We start from the raw sequence: 13112 nt of genomic DNA on the forward strand, positions 1-13112 counted from the left end.
TCTTTGTAGTTCAGGCCGAATTTTACTCCCTGGAATGCACAGCTTCAGATACTAACACTATTATCTACCAACTGCAAAAGTGAGGGGGAAGGGTTCCTTAATTTACATTTTGGAAGAATAGCCATTCCTCCTGAAACTCATGACATTTAGTGCCTGATGTAATACGATCCTGCAAGTCTGTGCAACAGACACTGGAACTATACTGTACCTTAGGATTTGCCTATATAGCGACTTGGTTTTGTAGCAAAAACAGCAGTCTTGTGTAGCATTACTAACACTTATACCAACACACATGCAGGAAACTCAGAACACAAAAGATATTTGGTACTGTTCTGTATTTTGTCTAAAACAAACAAGAAGTTTATTATAATAAAGGTCAATAACTGTTTCAAATATAATTTTGATATACATTTAACTGAACTGACTGGTGAAAGGCCACAGGAAATTAAATATTTTTAAATCACAGCGGCAACATTCACTCAATTCCATTGTGAAACAGAAAAGTGAGAAAATAACTGAGAAAAGCTTATTTCTATAAAGCCATGATTCTGGTACAGTTCTTAGAAAACTATGAACTCATTAGTCAGAGTCTCCTATTCCAAACTGCACTTAAGTGTTACAGACTTTACCAATATAATCAAATTAAACCCAAGGTAATAAAACCCAAATATCACTATTTTATTCAGGAAGTTGCTAAAGCAATTAAATTGAATCTAAATGCTTCAATTTCCATATTTACGTTCAACTGAAATGTTGACAGTAAATACACTGTCCTGTTAGCTTTAAAAAAAAAAAAAAAGTTACTGTTTTAATGAGTTTAATCAGCATAGTTACAGCTTTCTGGCATTTACAAATTCTACCTAATTAAAACTAGAATACAACTAGACAGCACTATTTACAGCTTAGGTACAGTAATAATTTTTAATAACAAATTGTGAAGTCCATCCTGTGGAAAATTCTCCACCATATCTAGTAGAGGACACAGTTTTGTCCTATCTACTGTCTCACTAACTCAAATACTCGGACTCCAGCTGTACACTCAGAAGCACTGGGCTGATGTAGGCAAGGCAGTCCATGCAAACATTGTCAGAGAACAGAATGGAAGCTCAAAGTTTTCTTAGAAATCACGTAACTCATTCTACCCCCTATAAGCTCAATTAGAGGGAAGATTAAATATGTTGTTCACTGCAACGTTTCAACTAAGATATTACACACATGTATCAGCAAACTGAACCCAAATGCATTTGCTGATCATGCTCCAACTTCAAATGCAGTCCATTTCTGCTATTTCAGCAGCAGCTGATGATGAAACACTAAGTACGGTATCAGCTGCAAAGAATATGACAATTGATAAATATTGTGAAATTTTCTTAACAAAATAACCATTATTGTGCTATACAGTAGAGATAAAATACTAACACATCAAAATTCATTTCAAATAAAAAAAGGCATGAACTGCATTCAGAAAACATGGCTGATTTTTTTACCTCAGTCACAATTTTATTTTTTGTAATTGCTTTGTATTCCTGTTTCCCTGCAGTTTTACTGAAACTACTCCACTTATGTACTTCCTATTTAGCATTAGGATACCTTATCTGCATCATAATTTAAATTTAACTGTTGCTATTTCTAGGCTTTTTTCCTCTATTCCACTAAACATTTCCCAGAATCAGGCTTCAATGAAACACTCAGCTTGCTCTTTAGTATTTTACACAGAGGTAAACGATAACACAAGGAATCAGTGACACAAAAAGGCAGACAGAATACCCAAAAAATGGTACTGAATACTTTAACTTAAGAGTTGGGTTTGGGTTGTCTTGCATTCCTCAAAGAGCATTTTCAATGCCAAGTCAGTTTATTAATTTAGCAAAGCACACAGACACAGCATAAAACAGCTACTCTTTTAGAAAGCATAATGAAAACAAATCACAAAAGTTTAATCAGATAGGTACTTAATTCCAGGAAATTATTCTCTTAACATCTCAGATGTCTGATTTTTAAAATATACATAACTACCATAATTATTGCTCCTGTAAGACATTTTAGATTAGAGACTGGGGTGCCTAAAGTTTTATTTTTAAGCTTCTGTTTATCTATTCATTCATCTCTAAAATAGGTGAATTTTACTTTTGCTTAAACCTTCATATAAACCTTTGATCTTTTTCTGAAAGTATAAACCCCTAAGGGAAGCAGGGATCAACTATGCTGATTAAACAAAGACAATGCCAAAGCATTTAAGGCACTGCAGGTATCTATCTGTCTGCCAACATATTTTCCACATGATGCACATACATTACTTTCATTAGTATTCCATAAGCAACTGAAGGGATAAAAGACCTCACTGCTCACAGAATACTTTAAATCTTTTATATGCATAAGAAAGGGACATATTTACAATCAGTTAAAGTATTCCTGGTGAACTGTAGGTTCCTTTGAAGTATCAGTCTTGCCAGATAGTTTCTCTTCCATTTAAATTTATTAAATATATACTACAATATTCATGACATTTTCTTATATAGAAGAGCAAGATGATAATTTCTTGAAAGCCAGAAATCATTAGCTTAAAATAAAACTCAACCGATTATTAGACCAAGGAGATTCTTATGCTTTTGCAAAAGAAAACCTCTACAGATAAGGAGATTAGCAGGTATACTTTAGATACTAGAAAATACCCAACCAGAAATCAGTTGGTTTTTCTGCCAACTTTCCTCAATTCTTCCTACCCAAAACTAATTGTTTGGAACTTGAAAAACTACTTTAAGCACTTGAATGTCAGCAAAAATTATGAGCTATAGACATACGAAAATCAAACTGGAGCAGAGTTCTGTTCACTTAGGAGGGACAGAGGGAAGGGATCACATCCCTGGTGAATCTTTATTGTTATGTAATGTTCTACACAAAATCTTTTTATACTTTTAAATATAAAGAAAAACTACTATTCTACTTAAAATCTACTTAAAATTCTACTAAACAGCTTTCCTGGCAAATGGAACCCATCCTTCAAGATGAGGCAACTCAGTCCAACAGAGGGCAAGTGCATTGACACTGTTTGTAAGAGGGGCTCAGGAGAGACACAAGGCAACCACCCTCCCTCTCTGTCCTCAGAGATGCTTCACTCTTTCAACTGAATTCAGAAGAGGAAATGAACCAAGACGTACAAACTCCTAAAGAAGATCATTAGTCATCCAAATTCACAAGGCCAGAAGGTGTTCTAGACAGAGGGGAAGAACACCACTGGCTGATGAATAAGACAAAGTTTAACATTAATCAAAATACAGAGCTCACAGATCAGGTTTCCCAACATCAAATACTAAGGAACCCCCCATAATCCACAAAGGAAGAGCGAAGTTGCAGATCTGATAAGACACGGCATGGAAGGTCTGTGTCTGACATCCCACTAAAATGACACCTGTAAACAGGATATAGCCCTTAGGACAATAGGTTTTGGGTAAATGGCTTATTTTTCATTGTTTATATAACTGAAAATTTGGATACAAATATTTTGACTTTGAGCCTTGTGTTTACTTAGGAAAATAACAAAAATTTAGCTAAATGTTTTAATGCTCTACTTCAAAAGGATACAACAATATTACAAGAAGCACTCTGCCATTGTAATTTTTCCTTTTAAATGGTCTTTTAAATACAGCAGAGCTTCAAGTCAAATTACTTGAACACTGGCATAAATTCTTCACCTTTTCCACCCAGCCTCTACCAAGATCTGCTTCCCCATAAATGCAGTGGATGTAGTTCCCCCTACTAATCACAGAGCCATGCACAACATGCTGCAAAGAATCAAGTTGGCCAAAACAGACTTTCTCTTCTTTTCTACAAAGAAATGTGGTCCTTATGCAACAAATCCACAGGCCTGAAAGTTTAAGCATTACTACGAAGCTATGGTTTACCAGAACACAACTTCCCCAAAGCTTTACAATTGCCTGGCAAACATTCCATAGCTTCCCAAATACCTTTAATTTCTCTGCTTTTTTGAAGTAAAGGGTTTGGTTCATTTTTAATCACTGTCTCTCTGTGTAAACTACATCCAGAACTAGACTGCACTAATGATCACCTAGAAGGGACAGCACATAATTCCCAGCAAACGCACACCGCTACAGCCTTACCAAAACAAGACTCTGAGCTTTCTCCATATACAGCTACACAACTCCAAAGTTCCCTTTCATTACACGTATTTTTAATGACTGCAAAAACCCATGCATTTTGGCTTGAAATAAAACAAAAAATTGTTTCAGTTAGAAGGAAAGGTATTTGCAAACGCTAGGGACCATGTAAGTAATTGGCTCCCACAAGCTTTACTATCAAATGACTGCCAGCTAAGTTTTGGCTCTGCTTTTATTTTCCCTTCAGGTCTGAAATCGACTGCTTTAATTAATGAACAGTTTGAGACTGGAAAATTCTGAATGCATTTAAACTTTTATTGTGCAATACTTCAAGTTGTTCCATCTTACCACTGTAGACTTATCAGAACAAGAACCTGAGCTTTCTGTGAACTGTATACTGCTACACATCTTGAAGTTTTCTTTCATTATACCTATTTTTTATCACTGCACAGCAGTTGCACCAGCAATTATTCCAGATGCTCTTATTAGGATTTCATACAAAGATCTCTCAAGTTTGCATCAGCTGATCTGTGAATACTTCCATTATTTGAAACATATTAAAAGTCTTTAGTAACAAAAAGTGTTGCCAAAATTTTCATTCAACAGATCTCTAAGTATCCTGATTCTACACTGTCCTTGTGTACTATTCAAGAAAGATGAATAAAAGAGTTGATTACAGAAAAAGGAACAGCTCTCTCCATAAACAGCCTCATGGAATTAGAATAAGTCCTTTATAATTCTTATTTAGCTTTGAGGATCAACAGTAAAACAAAGCAAAGTTTTATTTAGACATCATGGAGAAAAATAAGATTAGTTACAAATTAAAGAAAGGTGAGGCACCTACCCCATGGTCATCTGTTGTTAGGCTTATTCTTTAGCAGCTGTATTACTTAAGCAGCCATGACCATGAGCCAATCCATTTCTGCCCTTACTGCTCACCCAGGTTTGCCAAAACAAATACCTTTGTCCACATGGTGACCTTGTTTAAGAAACTTATCTAGCTGATAGTCACTTCTTACCTTACCATCCCTGGACAAGCATTTAATTTTCACCTGCATCTCCGAGCAACCACACAAGTGTTTATACCAACAAACTGGTTAGGACAGGGAAGGGTGAGAGCAGGAATATATTGTAAACAAAAACTACTTATGCCAGCACTGGCCTAGAAAAAATAATGAATTAAATACCCTCCATTTAGAATTCACTGTGCAGCTCAGTTACACATACCATCAAGTTAGATTCAACAATTCCTCCTACCCTTTCACTTTCAATCTATTCCCTTCCAAGGTTTCACTTACACTTAATACTGATGATGCTGCAACTCTCTATTTACCTCCTTAGATAGTAATGTTTCATATTATAACCAAGCACATTCAATAGCTACCTACCACCCACAAGGCAGCCCACTCCCATTACTACACATTCTACCTCAATTTTGCTGGAATTCACTAGGGGAACTAAACCAACAGAAAGTTATTCATGCCTATCAGCTACATCTTGACATGCCTCTGGATACAAATGAAAATAGGCTTTAGAGTCAGGACCATCAGTAGCCCCTGGAGCCAATTATTTCTAAAGACTGCACCAACCTAAAGACCAACCAGCTGCAGGCATTGTATCAACTGAATAAAGATCCTGGATCTGGGACAATACATAACTATTTTCCCTTTGTTTCCAGGTGCCCCAGCTGATTGTCCCTGTCAAATATGAGCATTCTGTAGTCCCCAACATGTCTATGATCTGTAGATAATATGACAGAACATTTTTGTTACATGCATATTCTGTTTAGGTTGTGATCCCTTATATGACAGTAGCTGACCATAGGCGACACACAGCAGAACAGAGATGGCACACCTAGGAGACAATTTCTTTAGCGATATAGGCCTTTAAAATAAATTCTTTTCCTCTCTACCCTCATCTTTTACTGCAATCTTGAATAAAGGAACACAAAAGTTGGCTTGTGGCCATCGCATCTGAAAGAGCAGCCTAGACTATCATTATGATTAAGCACAAGAGCAGTATAATTCTGTACTGTTGCTGAAGCAGTCACCAAAGGGAAGCTGGAGTCAAATCTCCCTACACCAGAAAGGAAATTGCTTTCCTTTGCTCTCTCCTAACAACTAGTTTCATAAGACTAGTTAATTTATAGAGAAGAATGTTGAAAGAACAAGAGCTGGAATCAAAGTTTTCTTACCTGCTCTGCAGGATTGAGGCTGACACATACAAGCAAGGTTTGTGCATTACAGCTGTGTTATGGTACACTAGACAATACCTAGGTCATAAATCAAATGCAAACAATTTGTAAATCAACAGAAAAATAAGTGCAGATAGCATAGTGCACAGCTGTACAGATAAGTCGTGGATTCCAGCAGCAAGAGCAATCTCCATGGATGGCCCTTCATAGTTAGACAGAATTTCAATAAAGAAATTTTTCCAAAAGAGCAAACATGAAACTTGTACCAACGCAGCTATAGGATCCAGAGCCCAGTTTTAACATTCTGGCACCAGCTGCACTGGTGTAACTATTTATGGAAACGAGCAGTTCATTAGTTTCAGTTGGTTACTGATGTGACTCCCGTTAATGACAGAGGCATACCTTGCCAGGATGGAGTTTACTGTTAGAAAAAAATGTCAAACTTTGAAGTTGAGCATTTAAAAACATATTTTAGCCACTCCTGTGTGTTAACAGCCTCTACATGTTGGAGTTTGCATTTTAAGTTATGATGCCATTGAAGCTCTTAGCATACATTTTTCTTAACTAAAAAAAGAGTTAAAATATTACAAGCTCACACTCCATCCTAATGGTAAAGGTTTTCCATCTAACATCTTAATGTCAATTAGATATGATTAAACCCAAATGCTATTGAACATAATGAAATTAAGGCTCCAACTTGCTGTGGGAGAAAATTGATTTATTTTGTAGCACGTGGTTAGAGAGGCAATGTAAGGACTGTTTACATAAAAATGAACAAAAATCTTGTTAAAGCTTTGATGCATAGGATCCACAAGGGAAAGTAGGATCTAAAGTTCATTTACTATTGACTCCAGCACTTTTATGTGTGCAATTGCTATCTCCACCTCATTTGCTAAGCCTTATAATTTTCTTTTTCCTTGTCACCCCATGCCAGAAAGGAACACCTATGCAAACTTCCTCTAGACTCACACCAAAAATAATCCTTTAAAACCCTATAAAACCTCTGTTGTCCAGGAAGTGCAGCAACACCCAAGAACTCAATTTTATTTTTAAGTTAATAGACAGTCATAGAATTTTATTTATATTCATATTTAAAAGCTTGTCTATTTTGATTCCCTCTTTTCAGTTCAAGGTACAGGCACATTGGGTCCAATGTAATTTCCCTAAATTGTAGGGATGTATGAAAATACATCCCTAAATTCTTTCTATTCTACTTGATTTTCAATAAAAAATAAACTTTTGCTTGTCCTAACAACATTCTCTCTCTCTCCTTCTATGCATTTACATGCACCCCATACATATATGGATTTTACAGAACTATTTATAACATTTGAATTTAAATTTATTGAAATACAATCAAATAATTTCCAGTTGGGCTAAGATTAGGAAGTGATTTTTTTTTTTTAATAGATGCTTTTCTTCAATGCACCTGTTCAAAGGCCAACTTTAAAACGAGTTAAGCCAAAAGGTCGCCAGCTTTTCCAAATAATGAAAGTTTTGAACATCCAAACTTCATACCAGAAAGCCAGAAAACACATCCAGTACAGCACCCTTATAATTCTTTAACTGAAACAGGCCCATTTTAAGAAGAAAGTTCAAGGAACAGCACAGACACACAGCAAAACATCCATACTGAAGGAAACTGGAAACACCATGATACATAAATGTTTTTCATCACACCCTTTTTTCCTATATATAAAAGGCCTTTGATTCCATCCCCACAACTTCAGATTACAATGTGTTCCTGTACTCTAAATGAAATGCAAAGTGCTTTGGTTGTTAGTCAACAACAGAAGTGTTAATACTAGTAAGTTGTGTGGTTTGGGTTTTACTTCTTATGGAAGAGTCAAGGCATACTTCCAACACAAACACGAGCCATCTACTAATTTTCAAGGCACCATCCTAAATGCATAGGTGTTTTAAGGAGACAAAGTGTTTCAAGTAAACACATCTCAACAGACACACAAAGACCTTGCTGTTGCCACATTCTTATCAGAAACAGTTGAATATCACTGAAACCTTCCCACAAAAACCAGTTCAAAGCACAACAAAAATATTTCCAAATATTTTAAGCAATAAAACCTGTTGTCATATCATAAGCCTTACTCACCAGGCAGTAGAACTTCCAGCTCCAACAGGTCTTACAGAAGAAGTAACTCTTGACAGAAATTCTTTAACACCCATTTTTTCACTCACACTTCTTATCAAACTTTGTTTTTCACAGTAGGGCCACGATGGCAGCAGTGTTTTCACAGTGTCAGTTGGCAATGCCCCGTTCTCCTTCCTAAACGGCTCTACCAGGTTTATCTGCTTGTTGTAGGCTATTCAAACCCAAAACGATGCCTTTCTTGTACAGCTTCTAAACACCAAGATGTTACATGCCAAGAGTATATAACACACAACTTCTTTCCTAGATTTTATAAGATTTTTTAAACTAAGTGCAACATTTAGTTTACAGAAAAATCCTTTTTGCTCAAATCTTTAAGCACAAGGGGATCAAGTGATTTTTCCATGGTCCTGGCTCTGAATGTATTAGAAGAAGCAACCTATAAAGTTCAAGCTTCCAGTGTATTCACTGGAAGACATTAAAGGGAGATCAGGAAAGGATTCACACATGTGACAAAAAGAAAAACTAATTTCACTGCAGGTGTTACATATAAAGACCTTAACTAACATAGCAGTATTTCTGTTTTTCTCATCACAGACAAAATAATTTACTTTCTTTTTACTGAAAAGAACTTAAAAGCTATTTCTGAATGAAAAGTTAACAGTTTCGGTTCAATCTTGAGCTTATAAAGGCTGAGGAAATAGCATATTTCTTCTGGTTGTTCCTCAAATCTACTTAGTTACTGCAAGTGAATAAAATTATAATAGTGGATTGCTTCCTCTTAAAAAGGCTTGACATCTCTTGACTTGAGGCCAAGCAGAAGCTGAATAACTGTTATTTCTATTTGAACAGTTTCACTGTCATCCCTTACTTCCCTCCTCTCCCAAAAACAACTCTCCATCATCCACAACGGAATCAAATAGGGCATTCCAACCTCCAGATATTAAAAAGTCCCATTATTTTTTATAATAGATAATGCAGCTTGAGATAACTTAGGGTATTTTGAAAACCACTGTCATAATAATTCTTGAATTAATAAGAAAAAATAATCATATTCTTGTCTTCCTCAAAATGTTATCTACAAAATAAGATAAGCTTCCTACTGTCTTAACTGATACAGCTGCTACTATGAATTAAAAAACAAAACCACCCTCTTTTCAATGTTTTTTGCCAGAAAACTGAAGTGGTTTTCCTGTCACTATCTTTAATTTTGATGCCACTTTAATCGGTGCAGTTTGAGAATTAAAGAAAAAATACTTAAATACAAATAGTACTTGCCTTTAAAACTAAAACTTTCTTCATAATCACCATTTAGCAAATGAAAGAAATCATAATTGTCGCCAGAAAAAAAAACATTTCTGCATAAGTTCATGAATTTTACTGCATGCGGTCAAACACTTTCCCCAAATCCTTGCTAGCTAGAGATAATTGACGATCATTGAGATTATTTGACTGCACTAATTATATTAAATGACCTCCTTAATATCCTCCACTTCACACTATACAATGCGAACAGAAACATCTGTTCAATAGAAAACATTCTACAAGCCGCCGACACTATGAAGCGGATTTTTTTTTTTTTTTTGCGATTATATAACTTGTTTCTTTCCGAGCGCTGCTGCAGCATGTTTTACTGTCAATTGACAGAATCGAAAGCTCTGCGCTGGCAGCGAACGCAGGACATTTTTTCTCGCAGGGTTTCTTTCACCGGTGCGAAAGGATCCCCACGGGCGCAGCTGGGTTTGGAGCCGGCGCCCGTCGGGTCTGTGGCCAGGCAGGGAGCGGGGCAGAGGCACACACCGGGCTCCGGGGGCAGCCGGGCTGTGCCGCTCCCGCCCGGGCTCCGGGGGCAGCCGGGCTGTGCCGCTCCCGCCCGGGCTCCTGGGGCAGCCGGGCTGTGCCGCTCCCGCCCGGGCTCCGCGGGCGGCCGGGCTGTGCCGCTCCTGCCCGGCCGGGAGCCGGGCTCGCCGGCCCCACACGCACCTCGCCCTCCCACCCGCGAACTTTTCCGAGCGGGTGCCCGCGCCCGCTCCACCCCGCTCCCACTGCCCCCGCAGCGGCTCAGCCCGGTCTCCCCACACTCACCGGCGGAGCCCCGGTACTGTGTGTGTGTCTGGAGAGCCCCGCTGCCGCGCTCGGAGCAGGTGCTCCGCTCCTCCGGCCGCTAGCCGGGCTCTGACGGCGGCAGCCCGGGCAGTGCCTCCCCTCCGGACGGGCACGGGACGGGAGCCGCCACGCGGCTCGGTCCGCTTTGCCCCTGCTCACAGGAAGGCGCGGGGGCAGAGAGCCCCGGCCCCAGAGCGCTGCGGCCGCTGGAGCGCCGCTCACCTCCCGGGCTGCTGCTGCCTCCCCTGAAGAGTCTCGTCCCCCTTCTCCTCCTCCTCCATGGTGCCGCTCCACCCCTTCCACGGCGGCGGCTCTGAAGGTGTCCAGTAGAAACTGTTGTACGGCTGCGGCGTTCCACCTGACCAGCCGTTGGCCGAGGGCAGCGCGACGAGCTGCACGGTGCCGCTCCACAGCGCCCGGCGCCCCGCCATGGCGAGCCGGGGCTCCGCGGCGCCCGGCCCCGCACCGCTTCGGGCAGAGGGCACCGCCCGGCCCGGCCCCGCACCGCGGCGGGCAGGGGGCACCGCGCGGCCCGGCCCCGCACCGCTTCGGGCAGAGGGCACCGCCCGGCCCGGCCCCGCACCGCTTCGGGCAGAGGGCACCGCACGGCCCGGCCCCGCACCGCGGAGCGGCGCCGCTAGCAAGATGGCGGCGGGGGCCGTGCCTGAGGGGCACGGGAAGTCCCGGAGCCATGGCGGGACAGTGTCAGAGCTGCTGGCGCGTTCTGCCCCTGGAAGCCCGGGCTGCTCCTCGGCACTGGCGGAAGGGAAGCACTGAGCTGTGCTCCTGGCCGGCTGCGATGGGCAGTAAGTGCTGCCTGCAGTCCCGTTTGGGAGCACGAGCATGCCCCGACCACCAGGTGCTGCGGGGAAAAGTTTGCGGGGCTCGGTTGTCCCGGCAGCCCGGGGCGCTCACGGGAGGTGCCCACCCTGCAGGCGCCTGTGTTCCTACGGCCTTGGGAAGGTAAAACTCGGGTCCAAGTCACTTCCCTGCTCCCATCTGACAGAAGTTTCCAGGCTATGAGCTGAGAATTGAGGTATTTTGAGGCATCCAGCTCAGAGAAATTGGGTTCTCAGAAATAAATGTGTATTTGTAAAATATTTCCTTACTTCCTTAAGGACAAGGAATGGCAAAGAACGAAGCTATGCAGGTGTGATGTGAAAAACACCCTGTATTATCTAGCAGCAATATGAAATCTAAGGCTATCTGGAGCTCTGATAACACGTTTATGTACATTTTATCTTAAAGTTCAGGACTGGATGTATGGTTCATTGGTAAAGAAATCCTATGTTCAAGGCCAAAGTTCTCAATGCATGTCTTGAGAGACTAGACATATGGGCCTTACTTTTATGTTATTTGTTATTCTCTTAGTTTCCTTAAGGTAAGGAATGATAAAACTATCAAGCTACCTTGTTCTGTATGAGTAATCTGTTTTCTATATTTTTCACATATTGATACAGATATTTATTGGTTATTTCCCACTTGGACCTTTGCCAGTGGGAATTCCTAATTTATTTCTTACTTCTGCTCCTTCTTGCCTGATATTTCCTGATTATTTCCTCTACCACTATATCTAATGCTAAGCTGGCCTTGTAGCAATGAGTCCTAATCATAATTATTGAACACAAACCAATATTGATTGATGTTAATTCTACTGTTACTTTATGGAGTCTAAGATGTCCTTAATGATTTAGATGATAAAGCTGTTCTGATCAATTACCATTAACAGTTACTGGTAACAATTAATGCCTATGTATAAAAATCTATGTAAGCCACAAGGTAAGTTCCTCCAGGCTGGTAGTAGCTGATTGCCAACAGTACCAGATTTGGGGTGCCCACCCTACACTTCAGCTCAGTATCTCCTAGTAGGTAGCCCTGGCTCCACATGTGATGTGGAAATAGTTTGTGTATCACCAGTGCTACAAAAGTCACAGCTTGGGAGGCTCTGCTGTAGTAAATGCATTTTGTCTGTATTACAAATACAGGTGTCAATGGTTGGAGACTGTAAGTAAATGCACCTGGTATCTGTGCAGCATGCAATTTTCAACTTGAAAGGAAACATGCCTGGTGAAGAATGATAGTGTTTTGTTCTTCGAGTAACATCTGGTACTGCTGGAAGTATATCAGTGTATTACCAACTGTGCCACACCAGCATGTACAACATGAGAAAATTCCACTCCAGAAGTGCTGTTCAACAGAACCAGGATTTTAAACTAGTTTCCTGCTTCAGTATTCCCTGGAGCCAGGTGAGATCTCAGCCTAGTATGGCTTCTTTGGTGGGTTTTGATTTTTCAATGTCTTATGCACACAAACACGTCTAAACTGAGGAAAAGTCCCAAGGGAATATCTGTGCTGATGTAGTTGTGTAAACCCAGAACAAGGATCTCTCTGACTCTTAGTACTCCCCAGACATCTTAATATGTTTAGAGGACTGATGTTAGGATCCTGCAGGGGTTGGAAGCCAGAAGTTACTAACAGATGGGAAGGTTCCAGCCATCTGTGAATGAGGTAAGAGTTTTTGCTTGGCATCTTGTCTTAAGAAATGGAGATTTAATAATTTTGTTTCCATCAGTGGCATGTACTCCTGATT

At 40.4% G+C, this 13112-nt stretch overlaps 1 protein-coding gene across 7 annotated transcripts in view; it reads right to left on the bottom strand.

Moving 5' to 3' along the window:
• Positions 1 to 11397, bottom strand: part of NAPEPLD (N-acyl phosphatidylethanolamine phospholipase D) — a 24682-nt gene extending 13285 nt beyond the window's left edge. For 5 of the 7 annotated variants that reach the window (XR_003958338.4, XR_012052169.1, XR_003958334.4 and 2 more), the window contains exon 1: positions 10745 to 11397. Coding sequence is in view for 3 of the 7 variants with exons in the window: in XM_030263751.4 (XP_030119611.4) it covers positions 10745 to 11367 (623 nt within the window). In the remaining 4 variants the exon portion in view is untranslated. Of the gene's footprint in view, positions 1 to 10501 lie in introns of all 7 variants that reach the window. The other 2 variants (XM_072919405.1, XM_012568883.5) reach the window with 2 other exon arrangements.
• Between the last annotated feature and the right edge of the window lie 1715 nt (positions 11398 to 13112).

This window comes from Taeniopygia guttata, chromosome 1A (genome assembly GCF_048771995.1).
Source record: "Taeniopygia guttata chromosome 1A, bTaeGut7.mat, whole genome shotgun sequence".
Lineage (NCBI taxonomy): Eukaryota > Metazoa > Chordata > Aves > Passeriformes > Estrildidae > Taeniopygia > Taeniopygia guttata.